This window comes from Glycine soja, chromosome 11 (assembly GCF_004193775.1).
Source record: "Glycine soja cultivar W05 chromosome 11, ASM419377v2, whole genome shotgun sequence".
Taxonomy (NCBI): Eukaryota; Viridiplantae; Streptophyta; class Magnoliopsida; order Fabales; family Fabaceae; genus Glycine; species Glycine soja.
Window position 1 is genome coordinate 35,415,006 of NC_041012.1, and position 15,571 is coordinate 35,430,576.

At 33.6% G+C, this 15,571-nt stretch overlaps 1 protein-coding gene across 7 annotated transcripts; it reads right to left on the reverse strand.

Moving 5' to 3' along the window:
- Nucleotides 1-10,273: 10,273 nt before the first annotated feature.
- Nucleotides 10,274-15,557, reverse strand: LOC114376050 (translocase of chloroplast 90, chloroplastic-like). Of its 7 annotated transcripts, none has more exons than XR_003658886.1 (4): nucleotides 15,133-15,557; nucleotides 14,503-14,630; nucleotides 10,996-13,470; nucleotides 10,274-10,797 (listed from the first exon to the last, which is right to left on the reverse strand). XR_003658886.1 is itself a non-coding variant. In XM_028333963.1 (4 exons), the coding sequence occupies exons 3-4, from the start codon at nucleotides 14,076-14,078 to the stop codon at nucleotides 11,210-11,212; spliced, it is 2,301 nt and encodes a 766-aa protein (XP_028189764.1). In that variant the 5' UTR covers nucleotides 14,079-14,203; nucleotides 14,503-14,630; nucleotides 15,133-15,143; the 3' UTR covers nucleotides 10,343-11,209. The 7 variants fall into 7 exon arrangements, 6 of the variants coding, with proteins under 6 accessions (XP_028189764.1, XP_028189761.1, XP_028189760.1 ...); XM_028333963.1 differs by adding an exon at nucleotides 14,033-14,203 and having other exon boundaries at nucleotides 10,343-13,464; nucleotides 15,133-15,143; XM_028333960.1 differs by having other exon boundaries at nucleotides 10,343-13,464.
- Between the last annotated feature and the right edge of the window lie 14 nt (nucleotides 15,558-15,571).

Genomic DNA, 15,571 nt, shown 5'->3' on the forward strand with positions numbered 1-15,571 from the left:
TTTATAATGATTTTTAATACAAAAGTTAGTCGTAAATGATGACTAACACGTGTGAATTTTATCTACTTGTTATTTTTCAATGTGCACATTGATAAATTAAAGATTTAATTATTCATTTAGTTTTTATACTTTTTAAATTTATCTCTTTTAGTCCTTATAATTAATAAATAGATTTTTTAATTCTTAAAATTTATATTTTAATTCCCAAAATGTTTTATCATTAAAAAAATTTAATTGACGGAAATAAAAAAAATTTACGTTTGATACGTTCTGAGAATTAAAATGTAAACTTACTAAAAAAATTTACTTATTAGATTTTAGGGACTAAAAAAATCACTTATTAATTATAAAAACTAAAAATAATAAATTTAAAAATTATAGAAATTAAATAGATAATTAAACCTAAATTAAAACAAAAGAGGAAGGCAATATATCTAAAACGCCATATAAAAAAATATTAAGTATTATCATGAGTTATAGGCCAGTATATTTTATTTGTTTCTCTTTTATCATTGCCTTGTTGACACAAAATTAACTTGTCTTTAAAGCATTATTATTAAGATGGCACATATTGAGTGAGCTTATTTAAATTTATTTGTTGAAGCGCTTATTTTAATGAATTAAATAGTTGTTTATCTTCTAATATGTTTATCTAAATTATTTATGTTTAAAAAGTAATTTTCTATTTAGTTTAAAAAACAAATTTTAAAGTTATTATTTTTTAAAAATATTTATTTTAAAGTTATTATTTTTTAAATTTAACCAAACTCACCCATTGATTAATACAACTGCTTTTGTTCTAAATCTTGCAGTCTCATAAACACAATAACAACCCAATAAAATTCACCACAATAATTAATCGTGTATGTATGTATATATATATATATATATATATATATATAAAAATAAAACTATTAAATATATAATTTAATAGTGAGTGGATAAGTTGTTTCAGATCGTAGGACTCTTAGTGCAATAAAAGACATGCGATACCAAGTCCATGGCTGCAATAGTATGACACAACCACTCATAACTCTATCAACCTTCGATAATGCCCAACATAGTTCTGTGTACAGGTTTGCTAAACAAGTCGAACCCCAACTATATTTTTTTATGTTGTTCAAATCACGTAATAGGTTCAAATACACTAGATGAACTCTATTTCCAGATTTATCAGGAATTAAAACACCTCCAATCATGTACATTATGTAAGCTCTACACTTGCATTGTAGTTGGTGTATTGTTGGTTCTTCAGGCAATGGTGCGCGCAAAATGCTCAGGAACCATGTCAGCTTCAGTGCAACTCCCTTACGTGCATTTTCTGGAGGGACCTCCCCTAGTAACTCGTCGCATAACTCATCCCAATGTAAGAAGATAGGTCCAGTCACAACACGACCATCGAGTCTAATGCTTAGATGCAATGCAACATCTTCGAGTGTGATGGTGCACTCACCCCAGTGCACTCACCTCCCATCTATTCATCATATAAATTGTGTTGAGATTCCAAAGCACATTACACTTTATCTCATTGTAAGACCTCAAGATTCCAAAACACATTTTTAATTTGTCTCATTCTAATGCCTCGAGATTCGACAACACGTTAACTCAAATGTGCCAGTGTCACGCACCGAGATTTTAATTCACGTGAATCATGGACCCTCCATTGATTGTATAGATAAATGCACCATATCACCAAAGACTTTGCCTAGTTGCATCAAATCAAATTGTGAGAGAAAACAAAGAGAGCAAGCAAAATGAGGCCAGATCCAATTTGTGCATACATTTATATCAATGGTGAAATCATTCAAAGTTCAAGTACAAATGCAATTTTTAGAGGTGACAAGACAAAATCATTACTGCTGATTCCAACAATGACGCTGCCAAACATAATCACCGCAATATAGTCATCAATTACAGATAATGATGTTATGCCTATAATTACTGCACTTTGGTATTATTGTCATGTATATGAATTCAATGGTCAAGTTCAATATAGGACAATTCAAATTATTGACGAAGAAGGTGTTTTGTGCATGTTTCATAAATTTGTGAATATGGCAAGTGTAATATGTATGAAACTTAAAGTTGATGTTCACAATTGATTATCACCTATTCAAGTTAATGACCTAAGTTGGGCCGAGATGGAGCAGAAGCTGGACAATTCCCTGAAATTAGAATGAATAATTTAACATATTTTGTTGTTGTATTGCATTTAAGTTTTTCTCAATCTTTATTGTGTAGTTGTAATTATTGCATGCTTTGAAGTTGTTATTTTAAATTTACTTCAATAATAATAGCCTACACATGCATGATTTCAAAGATGGGGAACAATGTCGTACTTAACCCTCACATGCACCGACAACCCCATTAGTGTGTGGTGTTGCACACTATTTACTCACATGTGTACATTTACCCCATTAACGTGGTTCTCAACAATCTGCGTGAGTTTAACGCGCGATGCAGAACACTGTGGTCAACACTCATGATGCAACGAACAGTTTGTCATATACATTAATGTGCAGTGTTGCATACTGTTCACTCATATGCGTACGTTTATCCCATTAATGTGGTGCTCAACAATCCGCGTAGGTTTAGCATGCAATGCGAAACACTGCGGTCAGCACTCATGATGCAATGAACAGTTTGTCATGTACATTAATGTGTGGTGTTGCACATTGTTCACTCACATGCGTACGTTTATCCTATTAATATGTTTCTCAACAATCTACCTGGGCTCGGTGCGCGATGCAGAGCACTACACTCAACACTAGTGATGCAACGGACAATTTGCCATGTACATTAATGTGTGGTGTTGCACATTCTTTACTCACATGCATATGTTTACCCCATTAACTTGGTTCTCAACAATCTGTGTGGGTTCGGCGCTCGATGCGGAACACTGCGGTCAACACTCATGATGCAAAATACAAATTGTCGTCTTTAGAAATTTTTGTAGCTGCATAGTATTCACTCACATGCATTGAATATCCTACCCATATCTCTCACCTATCTCCCCTACCTAACTTTGCCACCTAAGCCTTGTAACTAACTTTGCCACCTAACCCTCTCACCTAAGCTTCCTATCCAACTCTCCGACCTAACTTTGTCACCTAACTCTCGTACTAAACTTTCTCACCCTGTATATAATCTCACTATTTGACAACATATCACACACAATAACATTCTCACAAAATAAACCTCTATTTGTAACTTTCACATTCTTTCCACTCATATTCCACAAGCACCACCCATGGCTCCACCTAAAGAAATTACGACCATCATTTACCACAATGGTCACATTACAAATTACCCGGTTCATGGATCGGTGAACACATGTGCGAACCCAATATTTATTTACGTAAGTCGTTCTATTACGTTAACACAATTGATTTGAAAAATTTACAACCGTCTCCCTACTCGACCAACTAAAAAAATTGATCAATTGTTATATCATGTCCTTATTCCATTTCATCAAGGTCAAACACATTATATTTCAGCACAACTATTAGACAATGACGATCTCAGAGGCGCAGTGGAAACAATTCTCCAGAATCCACAATTGAATTCTGTTGAATTCTATGTTGTTACTGACCTTATTCCTCAACCACAACCACCATCTCCACAATTGTCATGTCCACAACTACAACTACCGCCTCCACAACAATTACCGTACAACAACTTCGACTTCAATGATCCAGTTTCTTCATATAAAAATCTTGAAACATAAGACGCCTTTGACATTTATACTTCATACACACAACTATTATCTGAAAATGATTCTTTTTTTTATATCCAACAAACCTCCTTTGACCAACAAAATCATCCTTCATCCCCATTTATGTCACCCTCACAACAACCATAAACACAAACATCAAATCGAAATGAACATTTCATGGTTAATGAAGATCTCATTATACGATTTCATGAGGAAAATATGGATGATTTTAGTGAGGATGAGGATAAACAGTTTTTCGATCACATTAATCAGCAAAGCGATGACGAGGGCGTTGGCGGACCAACGTCGCCTCTATCACCTCCATTGTACTATCACCAACCTAGGTGTCCAATGGACATGAACCTTGACCACCTATCACACTACATTGATCGACACCATTTCGTTCATAAAAAAGATAACATACAACCACCAACTGGTGCACTCGAGATTGGCATGACCTTCGATGAAAAAACACAATGTATTTAAGTATTCAAAGAATATAACATTAGAAATCATTTTGATTCCAAAACAATATATTCTGACCAGAGAAGGCTAAACTTCATGTGAAAATCACATGAAAATGGTTATACATGGAGCTTAGGCGCATGCAATTCAAAGATGCATAAAAAATGGATTATCAAGAGTATAAGAGATCATCACACTTGTCTCGCGCTAATGCTCGGACAAGATTTCGGCAACTTGACAAACACATCATAGCATAAATCATCCAACCAATTGGAAAAACAAACCCAACAGTCTCCATCAAGATGTTGGTTGGAGAGATCAAAACGTTCATGAATTATATTCCATCTTACAAAAAGACATGGTTAGCAAAGCAAAGAGCGTTGGAGATGATTCATGGAAACCGGGTAGAATCATATGTCAACTTGTCAAAACTTTTGGGAGCTTTGCAATCTTGTGTTCCTGGGACTGTGGTCATTGCTTCCAACGGAATCCGTGTTTAAAGTGGGAGAAATCGTACTGGGCAAGTCTTTTAATCATTTGGTCCATGCATTAATGAGTTTGCATATTGTAAACCCATCGTACAAGTAAATGGTACATGACTTTACGGGAAGTATATTATTGATTGATGGCTACAATACAAAATGGAGCTAACCATATCTTCTTGATTACGCTACCATTATAGAAAGGGAGAGAACTTCAGCATTCGGGTTTTTCCTAAAGAATTTGAGAAGGCATGTTACTCCGCAAATTAACATTTTTCTCGTAGGCATCACTCGATTATAAGTGCCTACAACAACCCAAGTAACTTATGGGTTTATGACACACCTCATTTCTTCGGTAGGATCATCTTGAGTGAAGTTTTCACTTCAATTGTCCCAACATATCTTCATTCCTTAGACAAATGTGATTGTTTAAGTATTTTATTTATAATGTAATATAATGTTCTTCAATAAATAAATTATTAAACAAAAAATATTATTATTTAAAAAAATCTAATGACATAAGCAAACAAATTACATTTAGTAAAATAATAATATTAAAAGTTTTAATTTTTTTATTAAAGCAAAAATATTATTAGACAAAATTTAGATTTTTTTTTAAAATAAAATGTTAACTTAAAAAAAATCTTGTATAGATTAAATAATATAAGAAAAATAATTATATTTAATAATATCATTTTCTTATTAAAAAATTTTAATAAAAATTATTTTTAAAATAAATTAAAAAATACTTATATAATATAATATTTGTATTATTTTAATAATTTAAATAAAAATAAAAATTTACAAATAAAAAATAATTAAAAAAAAGCACTATACGGAAATTCCTGACTTCTCAAAGGGAATGAAAAGGGGTTGTAGTTTGGATATTATTATGTAAATAGATGTAGTCTGAGCAAAAATTGGAAAGAGGGTGTGTGTAGAGTAAAAAAAACCCTAGCTTTCTATTGTTAAGTGTAGTCACCTGTCTTGCATGTTTGATTTTTTATTTTAATTTATCTCATTCATTTACTAGCATCTATTTAATTCCGTTGGTCACACACAAAACAATTGATTTTTTATAATAACCATTACGAAATGTATTAAAATCAATTTTAGAATTAGTATTATGGAATATAATACAAATATCAAAATAATTAATTCGAAATGTATCAAAATAGATATGAATTTGCGGATTACTTAGTCCGGAATAAGAAATTCATCATTCCGACTGTAAGATTAGCATATCGGGAAAGGCAAAGAATAATTATGGAATTTTGAAATTTGCAAAATTAAAAGAAGATGCAGGAAGTATTTTTATGGGTGCTGGAAGCAATTGCCCAATAGGCATTGCATTTTATTTACTAAAGCTTGATGCAAGTCTTCAAAAAAAATTCCTTAACCTCGGCATCACTTTTAAGCAACGTCCAGTTTTCCTTAACCTGTGCTACATGCTCAAACTAAGCACATGGAAATTGGGTACCATTTCATTCGGGAAAAAGTAATTGCCTGTGACATCCAACTTCGAGTCTTCAATACGTACCTACAGGCTACAACTCAACAAATTATCAATGTATTTACTAAAACAACATACAATAAATATTAGAGAATTTGATCCATTGTCATAACCTGCCTCTACGATGTCATCACGCCATAATCTGATCCAATGTCCGGAGTTTTCTGTGTATCTTTGGGCTGCTAACAGCCTTAAGATTAAGAAGGCTTTAGTTATATTCACTCTCCTTTTTTGTTAAATACACTTGTTTTTTTTATTATCATATATACCCTTTATACTCATAACATTGATACAAAATCATTATTCTTGAATGTACCTTTTAGAACAATGCTGTTTTCAACATTTTGGAAAGTGTTTTCTAGAATGCTTTTTTGTATTTTTTTTAAATGTTTTGGAAAATATGTTTTGTGTTCCAAAAGATACTTTTTGGAATACTGAAAAAATATCTAAAAAAACTCAAAAAGAACACTAGGACCATTAAAATTCTCATATAAAGGGAAAAAAGTGTACAATAACAAAGCAAATGAAGTTGAGAAAGCAATAATTGATATTGGTATTTCAATCTAGACAACTCAAAGAGGCCCTCCATTGCAGCAACTTGAAGTTTAGAGGATGAAAAAACCCTAACACTAGAGTAAGAAACTGAGCGATGGAGGAACAAATAAAGACTAGAGCAAGAGATCAAAGGGGGTGAGGTGAAGAGAGTAAAAAGAGGAATCAGCATGATGAAATAAAAGGGAATCTGTTGTTGCACTGAAAAGAGGAGTATACAGTGGAGAAAGGAAAGTTTGAAGGGAATTTGTTATTTAAGTGATTTGATTTTAGAAAAAGAGAAGGAGAGTGTACTTAGCAAAAATTGGAGAGGATATCACAATAATCCCTTTAGAACTTTATGTATGAGGCTTACGGATTAATAATTCATATTGGGCCTATGCCAATCCGTATTGGGCTTATGAAAGGGTAAAATTGAAATTTCACACATTATATTGGGTGTACTAGAAAAAATTCTAGGTGCCCCTAGCAGTTTCCATTTGTTTATAGTGGAACAAAAAAGCCCACAAACGGTAATTAGCCTGTTAATTCAAGGTTCCCCTTTAGATATAGATGGTACTATGCTAGCAATCATACTCATACGTGATTTTTAGAACAAGAGGTGCTGGCTACCGTGGACCACCCATGGAACATTCGAACATTTAAATTTACCTGTAATATCAGGTCACTTACCCAAAATAAATAATAAAAAATTAAAACAACATTTTTTACTTAAGAAGTGAAATAAAATAAAAACATAAATTAAAACTATTTTAAAAAAAAAATTAATTACTCATTTGATTTTTATAATTTCACGATTCATATCTTCTTCGTTTCTTTAGTTTAAAAATGATTATTTTAGTCCTTATAATTTATATTTAAAAATAATTTTTATAATTTTTATAATTTATATTTTAATTTTTTTTAATCCTTATAATTTGAAAGTGATTTTTTTAGTTATTATACTTTATGTTTTAATCTCATTTTAATTCTTATCATCAAACCATGAATAATATTACCAATTACAGTTAATTATAAAAATATTAATAAATAATTTATAATTAATTTATCACAATATAATTTGTAATAAAAAATAGTTAATGATTTACAACTAATTTATAATTAATTTTTTTAATAAAAACTAAAATATAATTAAAATAAAAATTATAAAAATTAAAAATTTTACTTTTAAATATAAAAACTAAAAGAAAATTAAAATATAAATAATAAAAATTAAAAAAAAACTTTTTAAACGATAAAGACTAAGAGAAAATTGAGAGTAAAAAAACCACTGCTATAAAAGACTAAAAAAAAGTATGAATTATCAAACTATAGTTATAGTAATTTAAAGAAGAAAGAGAGAAAGAAACGAAGCATTAATCGCTCACTACAGTTGATGAAGGTTGGAGAGGAGAAATCGAAGTGAGGCGAGTCGCCGGAGAAGAAGAAAAAGTTGATGTCATAATCTTCATCCCGAGTTTTTTAGATCTGGAATTTCAGATCTTAGTGTCATGACGGAGCAGGCATGCTCGAAGTGGCCAGAAGTGAGTTTGAGGAGTAAGCCTCGGCATGAACAGATGGTGGCTAAGGTCAAGTTGAAAACCGTGAAAGAGGGATGCGGAAGATTAGGAAGAAAAGACCTTGACTTTTACTAACCTATTATTACAGCTAAATTTTAATACACAAAGCACACAAGAAAGGCCTTCAGGATCAAAACACTAGATTAAAACAAAAACTTGTGCTAATAGAAGCCCGAATAATCAAAAGGAATAATTTCTTTTGGAATTTACCAAATGAAAGGATTTTTATAGCTTGCTAATAAGGTCGTAAAAAATTCACAACTTTGCTTTATATATATATATATATAAAAAAAATTATATTAAATTATAATTTTTTTAAGACTTTACAGTCATTTTTAATTATTATTTATTTGAATTTGTACTTATTTTTTTAATCTTAAATTAATTTTACCAAAATATAGTGAGATATATCTAGAAATTTTTGTTACTCTTTTATTTTATTTTATATTTAATCTTCTTATAGTAATTTATCTTTTCAACTTATCCTCTTCTTTTTATCTTTCATTATTAACTATCTAATTAATGGGATAACTCATATTTAATTTCTTATTATGTGTAAACTTCCTTCGCCAGTGGTAATTATGCATTGCAAACGAAGTTGAAAGACAACTAAGGTCTTTGATTTAGGAAAAAAATAAATTTTATTAATTTTTTTAAAAGAATCTATCAATGATTAAGAATAACTTTAGGTCACAATTTAAATTATTTATTATAAATCTAAAATATAATTTATTTAAAGATATTTATTCATTGTTAATTTTAATTATAATGCTATTATATATAAATTTTTCATTTCATAAATTTTGTTGTAAATCTAAAATTTAATATTAATAATTTTTCTTATAAATCTAAATACATTTTTTTCATTTTCAAAGTTGTCATTTCATAAATCTTGTTTGTTATTTTTACTTTTTATTTTTTTATCAAGATATTTCTACAATTATATCTGATATTAATTATTTCATTAAAATTTATTTAAAAAATAACTTTAAAGTCTTAAAATCTTTTACGAATTTAGATAACTAATTTAAAAAAAAATTGTAAAAGATTTTTTGTCAGAAAAAAAAAGAGAGTATAAAATGGCCCGTGGAAGAAAGTGTTTTTGGTTTTGCCTTGGCTTGGATGGAAGAGAGTGAGAAAGCCCCACAGTTGGTGCAAGTCCTTGAAGCTCTGAAAGAAGCCACCCACGACATACAACGACACCACTCCTCGGATTCCCCACCGATAAAGGCACTCCTCCAACTCCACACCATCCTCTCCTCCTCCGACCCCAACCTCTCCGCTCTCTCCGACCACCTCAACCGCCTCAAAACCCTCGTCGACTCCCTCAACAACTCTAAGGGCCTCCGATCCTTCTTCACGCGCCCCCCTCTCCACGCACTCCCTCTCACGCGTCGCCGCCGAAATCGAGTCCGAAATCCAAGCCTGGATCGACCGCGAAACTCTCCACCGCCTCTCCGCCTCGCTACGAAACCCTAACATCAATAACAATGATTTGGTCGCGCTGCTGACTCAGTTCCGTGACCGAGTCTCGCAGGGCTTCAATCGCGAGTTGCAGGACCTGGTTCTCAAGTTAAAGCTCTTCTCCTCGCTGGAATCAGTTCTTTTTGACGCAAAATGTCCGAACCGGGTTCGCGTATACGTCATTATGTATGTCTAATCGAATGGTAAAATGCTGCCTGTCCTTAATTGTCCATTCTGTATCTGGGGTAGTGGGGTCCAACATGTACATATGATTCATGAATAGGAAATTCAGGAAGCCCCACACCACAAATGGTATTGGCACATAGGGTTACGTCATTGATGACTTAACAAGACGAGCAGAACAAAATCATAATCCTAAATTCACAAACACAAGAGGCCAATCATGCATTACAAATCCCCCCACCTATTATTTAGGTGCATCTGGGTATTTTTCACGTGAGGAAATCCACATTATAATCACATCGAGGACAATTTTAGAGTGCAGGTAGTTGTGAAATGCATATTTAAAGAAGAAAAAGGAAAATATTTTTAGTAGTCATACGGATAATTTGTGAAGTACATGCCCAAAGAAGAAGAGAAAAAAAATTGTTTTTTCTTAATTAAGACAGTGAAGAGTGAGAGGTTTACTCTCTAAATTATACATTTTAATTTATACTATATATAATTAAATGTTATAGATTTTTGCAATGTGCAAAATAATAATAAAAAAAACGATTTCCTCTTATACAACGATTAACAAACATACTATAGAACGTGCAACATGTTCCTTGCTGAAAAGATAAGTTTGGGCAGAAAATACAACCTATTCTTCTTCACCAACCGACATGTTGCCCATAGTCGTGTCACCTGAACCAAAAAAACCATAGAAATTCCCATTTGATGATAGGCACCGCACAATATAAATGCAAAGCCAGAGTTTGAACATCAATGCAAGCCTCAAACTAAAACGAGATGACTTGTGGCTACTTGCATTATCACTAACATATACCCAGAGCTTCATTAACATTTTCCACATTGCAAAAATTCCTGTTGAACAACAATCCTCTATCATTCAAACTTGCTAATACTTGAACAAATCACAGGAAAAAAAAATCCTGACATTTTCTGTGCTTTACTGTACAGTTATGACTTCATTTTACTAGAAATGAATATCAATTCTCTCATACTGATTATTAATCCATAATCTACAGATAGAAATAAGTTCAAGATGCCAGCCAGCCTTACCTAAAAGACTTTCAAAAACTGCATCTGAAGTATCACGGAAAAGAAAATTCCAGCTAGCCTCTTCAAAAAATAAAATCCAATTCGTACTTTCTGTCTTCCTTTTACAGGGGAAAAAGGTCCATATCTACGTAGGGCATGCAGAATGCTTCACTGTTTTCACATCTTCCTTGAACAAAAAATAACAGTACCAATAAGTAAACAACGAGAGCAGACTTCAGTCCATTACATCCCTCACCACGTTCTTAGTTTCCTTTCTACGTGATAGGAATTTCAAAATCGAGAAAACTGCAACCGAGGCAATTTGTAAATGCTCAGAGCTACTTATCTTTATACATATTTGCCCCATTTTACGACTATTTAGATTAGCACTTACAGATGCTTTCGAGCTTCTAGATAACCTGAACTCCGATTGTAAACTTCCACTCAATACCATTTCTTTATTGAAAGAGAGAACTGTCATCGTCAAGCTTACATTATCATTTCTTACAGGATAATCTTCCCCTCGTAAATTAGCTTCAAAACTCCCGCCATATGCCATTTGTCCTGCACCCTCCATGCGGCCAGCATTCAAAACAAATTTTAATCTCTTCCCAACAAACACAGTATCCTCAAGTTTTGCACCCACGTAGTACTTTTTAGCAAAAGATGTTAAGGAAACACCACAGTCAGCAATATTGTGCTTTATGTTTTTCAACTTTGTGTTGCTATGAACGGTACAAATGAAATCTTTACCAGAGGATTGAACATCAACACCCATAGAATAAGTAGGGCCCGATGGATCAACATAAGCTGCCACACACTCAGATTGAATACTGAAATCCTGTTTGTTCTTATTCATCTGTCCCACAACTGAGGCATATACATTCTTCTTTATTTCTGTAGTAGTCTCCAAGTTTATACCATCAAAGCCCACATCATGATCCCATCCTTGGGGATCAAGAACAGGTCTCACAAGCAATCGGTCATCAGAAACAAGGCAACGATATCTATGGCTATGGCAATCTAAGTCAAAACTTGGAGGAACGGCCATATCTGGTAACAAAACAGGTTCAGGAGGTGCCTGTTGATCATCAGGGTTATCACTGTTCAAAAACTTTTTATCTGTTAAGAGTAGTTTCTCTTTGCGCCTCCGACAGTCTTCCTTCAACTGTTTCTTTAAGTAAAGAGTCTCCCTGTAATCCATTTCATCCAGATAATCTTTTTTTAGAGGCTCGGGCAACTTTTTGAACTGAGATTTTGTCAACACTCGTATGGATGGAAGTTGATCATATTCATCTTCTTCCTTATCAGAGAGTAATATTTCCTCGATTTCATCATCAATCCCACTTACATTGGATACAGGTCGATGGCGTAAGAGAGACGAAAGGAGATGGGGCATAGAAGGAATGCGGGCACTGTTTGATGGTCCCAGCTCTACACTGTTCTGAAACTTGAGAAGAGAGTTTACATCACCCAGAACTTTGGTACAAATGCAAAATAACAAGAGTTGAGATCTCCAAACTTGTCCATTTGGGAGAATTTTCTCTCCCATAATATTTTGTGGGCATTGAGAATGGTTCTCAACCAAAAGTACAGGGCTTTCAACCTTGGAATCAAACACCACCTGTTGTATATGCAGCTGTATCATATTAGTACAATAAGAAACATATGACTCATAATTAAAAGTATACCCATCAGGTCCTTCTGGAATGGCAGAGGAAGAATGAGTCATGACTATGATGGTGTTGAACCAAATTGCCGAGCCAAACACTTCAGTTACAAGTTTCAAAAGTGGGAAGTCAACATAACCAGCATTGATAAAATCAAGCCGTTCAAAGTACAAAACAATATCTGGAGGGGACTTTCTAATGAATCTCTTTATAGAAAGCATGATCCTCTTATTTCTTTTCATATTGTTGGTGGAGGAAGGCAGGAAACCAGGGGTATCAATAAATGCTATGTTAAGCCCATTGACATTTCCCACAACTTCTTGGATGCAATTAGTAGCAGGTTGAAAAGCACCGGTGGTGGTTTTTGCTTGACCAAATATAGAATTTATGGTAGCACTTTTACCAACTCCTGTTTTACCAAGAACAAGTATTCTGCAGGAGAAATCCAATTGAGGCATACCAGTAGCCTCCTGTTCGCTTGCTATTGCTCGGGCGCTACTGCTAATGTGGTTAACTCTTTTCAGATCTAATTCCTTGGCACGAATCAAAGTTGCCAGGTGCATCCGATAAAGAACCTTAGCAACCAAAAGATTTTCTTGTGATTGGCCAAGGCGTTGGAGCAATCGGAAGAATTTAACTTGGAGTTCCTCAACCTTGGCCAAAGTATCCTTCCGTCTTCCATTAGTGTTATGTTGATACTGATAGATTTCTGTATCTGAAACTAGCTGCAAGGAGGAACTATGCTGATTACTCTGATCACCATATGAAGAGTTTGATGAGTTGGAAGGGATGGGTGATGATACTGAATTAGCTGAGTGATCTGAACCTAACAAAAAACATATGTATTAGTTCTATCTAAAGTGTACTGACAATAGACATTACATTCACAAAAAAATCAGATTTGGCACAAACATTGGATTAGAAATGATATTATGCATGGAATTTAGCACCGCTCACTTTAATCATCCTCAATCACAGAAGTAATGTCTAAATTTACTTGTTCCCTGGACTAGATGTGAAGAAGAAACCTTCTATTAACTAACAAACAACAAAGACCCAATAAATTCACCGCAACAGAAATTTGATATTATTGTGTGTTTAGTAACTATATGACAGTTATGTGTATATTTCTTGAATAATATGTGTGGCAGATTTCTGAGGGATTGTGTAACTGCATGTTAAATTGTTGGTGTTGATTTGAAGGAGGATATTCCTTGTTAGGGAAGAGGACTGTGTCAGTGTTCTGTACAACAGGGAGGCCTGCAGTTCCTGCCACCTTAGTATATAAGTTAATGATAATTTAATGTTATTATTAAGAAAAGATAAACAAATTTCTTTTACATCCTGAAAAGAAAAAAAAAATGTTCAATGATAGAAGGGTTGTTTACCTAGCTCAAATCTTGGATTTGAATCCCAACCGTAGCCTTCTGGCATAGTCGTATATATCTATGTCTCTAAATTACCATACTGTAAAGGCTCACTCTATTAACAATCCAAGCATAACCTCCACAGTTCCAGTTCCTCCATATGCAAGGTGGTGAATCATGTCACAATGTTCCCTACAGGATCTAAGAATTGTGAGACCAACTACTAGTCTCAAATGGTGGCCTAGGAAGACGTACATACTGCACTATATAATTAGATGTTACTTTTTACTAAATTATAACTATTTATCTGTTGAGCTTAACATGCAAGTAATAACAGAGCAAAATAAGATCCCCAACTAGTATCATCTTATTTCACCAACCACCATTTTGGGGAGGAGGAGAATTCCGTTAAGACCTTCTCTTGTGAGAAGTTATCTCGGCGCATTTTCAGTGGTTCCACTCAAAATCAAACAGTAAAGTCAGGGTGGTACCTTGCTCATTAAAATTTTCATTCCGATGCTCTCCAGCATAGAGACTATTACTGCCAGATAATGGTGAAGGCGAGACCAGCGATTTGGATAGTATTTGAGAGAAGACCCAATCTCTAACACCTTTCATCCTACAGCAATATACGAAAAGAGAACTCCATAACTCCAGGTAGTAACTATTTACAACGGTGAGCCAAAGAGATATTTTGGTTCTTCTTAAAGTGAAAATAATACCCCAAACACATCATAAACATCAGTTAAAATATTCATCACATGCAATCAACAAAGCATAATAATTCTTCACTTGGGAACCTCAATTCAATCAGCACAACGCGAATTAATAGCCAATTTTGAAAACATAAACCCTTTCCAAACAACTTTCTATTAAAAAATTCAGTCAATAAGTGTTGGTACAACGAAGGAACATGATAAGAAAACGCTAGATTCCGATGCGCCATATACAAAATCAGCATACATGAGCAAATCGAGATATGGGCAGAGGAAGAATGACGTGTAAACCTATGAAACAGAGATCGCCAAACGAATTGCAGCAATCATTCAAATCCAACGGAGAAAAAGAAAACAACAATAAATAAAAAAAATGCAATAAAAACACCAAAAGAAGTTTCTCACTTTGGTATTTGGGCATCAAACACAAAGAACCACAACACGAAAAGCGAAAGGCAGCAGAGTTGTTGGGATATACTCAAATCCCAAGAATCATTTAACGGTCCAATAGCGAGTCCAACCGACAGGGCGAAATCATTAAGGAAACCGGATTCTCTCACCTCGAGAATCAGTGAAGGAAGAAAGGGAGTGAGAAAACCCTAATTTCACGAAATTGGAAAGGGGTGTGTGAGTGCACGAGAGAATAAGAAGAGAAATGTTCAAATGGAGATTACGAGATAAGACAATTATTTTGAAGTGGAAGATCAAAGATGACAACAAAAAGTGGTGCTACTCTCCACGCTGATTGTAAAATACAAATTGTCATTCCACCGCCACCAATCAGTTCACCACATGCACTCTTGATTTCTTCATTCTAATCACATTTGACATGTAACACATGTCT

Bases quoted from the DNA above. Each gene is read 5' to 3' on its own strand.
- LOC114376050 (XM_028333959.1), bottom strand. From the start codon at position 14,629: ATGAAAGGTGTTAGAGATTGGGTCTTCTCTCAAATACTATCCAAATCG. The intron at 13,471-14,502 runs GTACCACCCTGA...GTTTTTTGTTAG, and splicing joins TGAAAATTTTAATGAGCAAG to GTTCAGATCACTCAGCTAAT.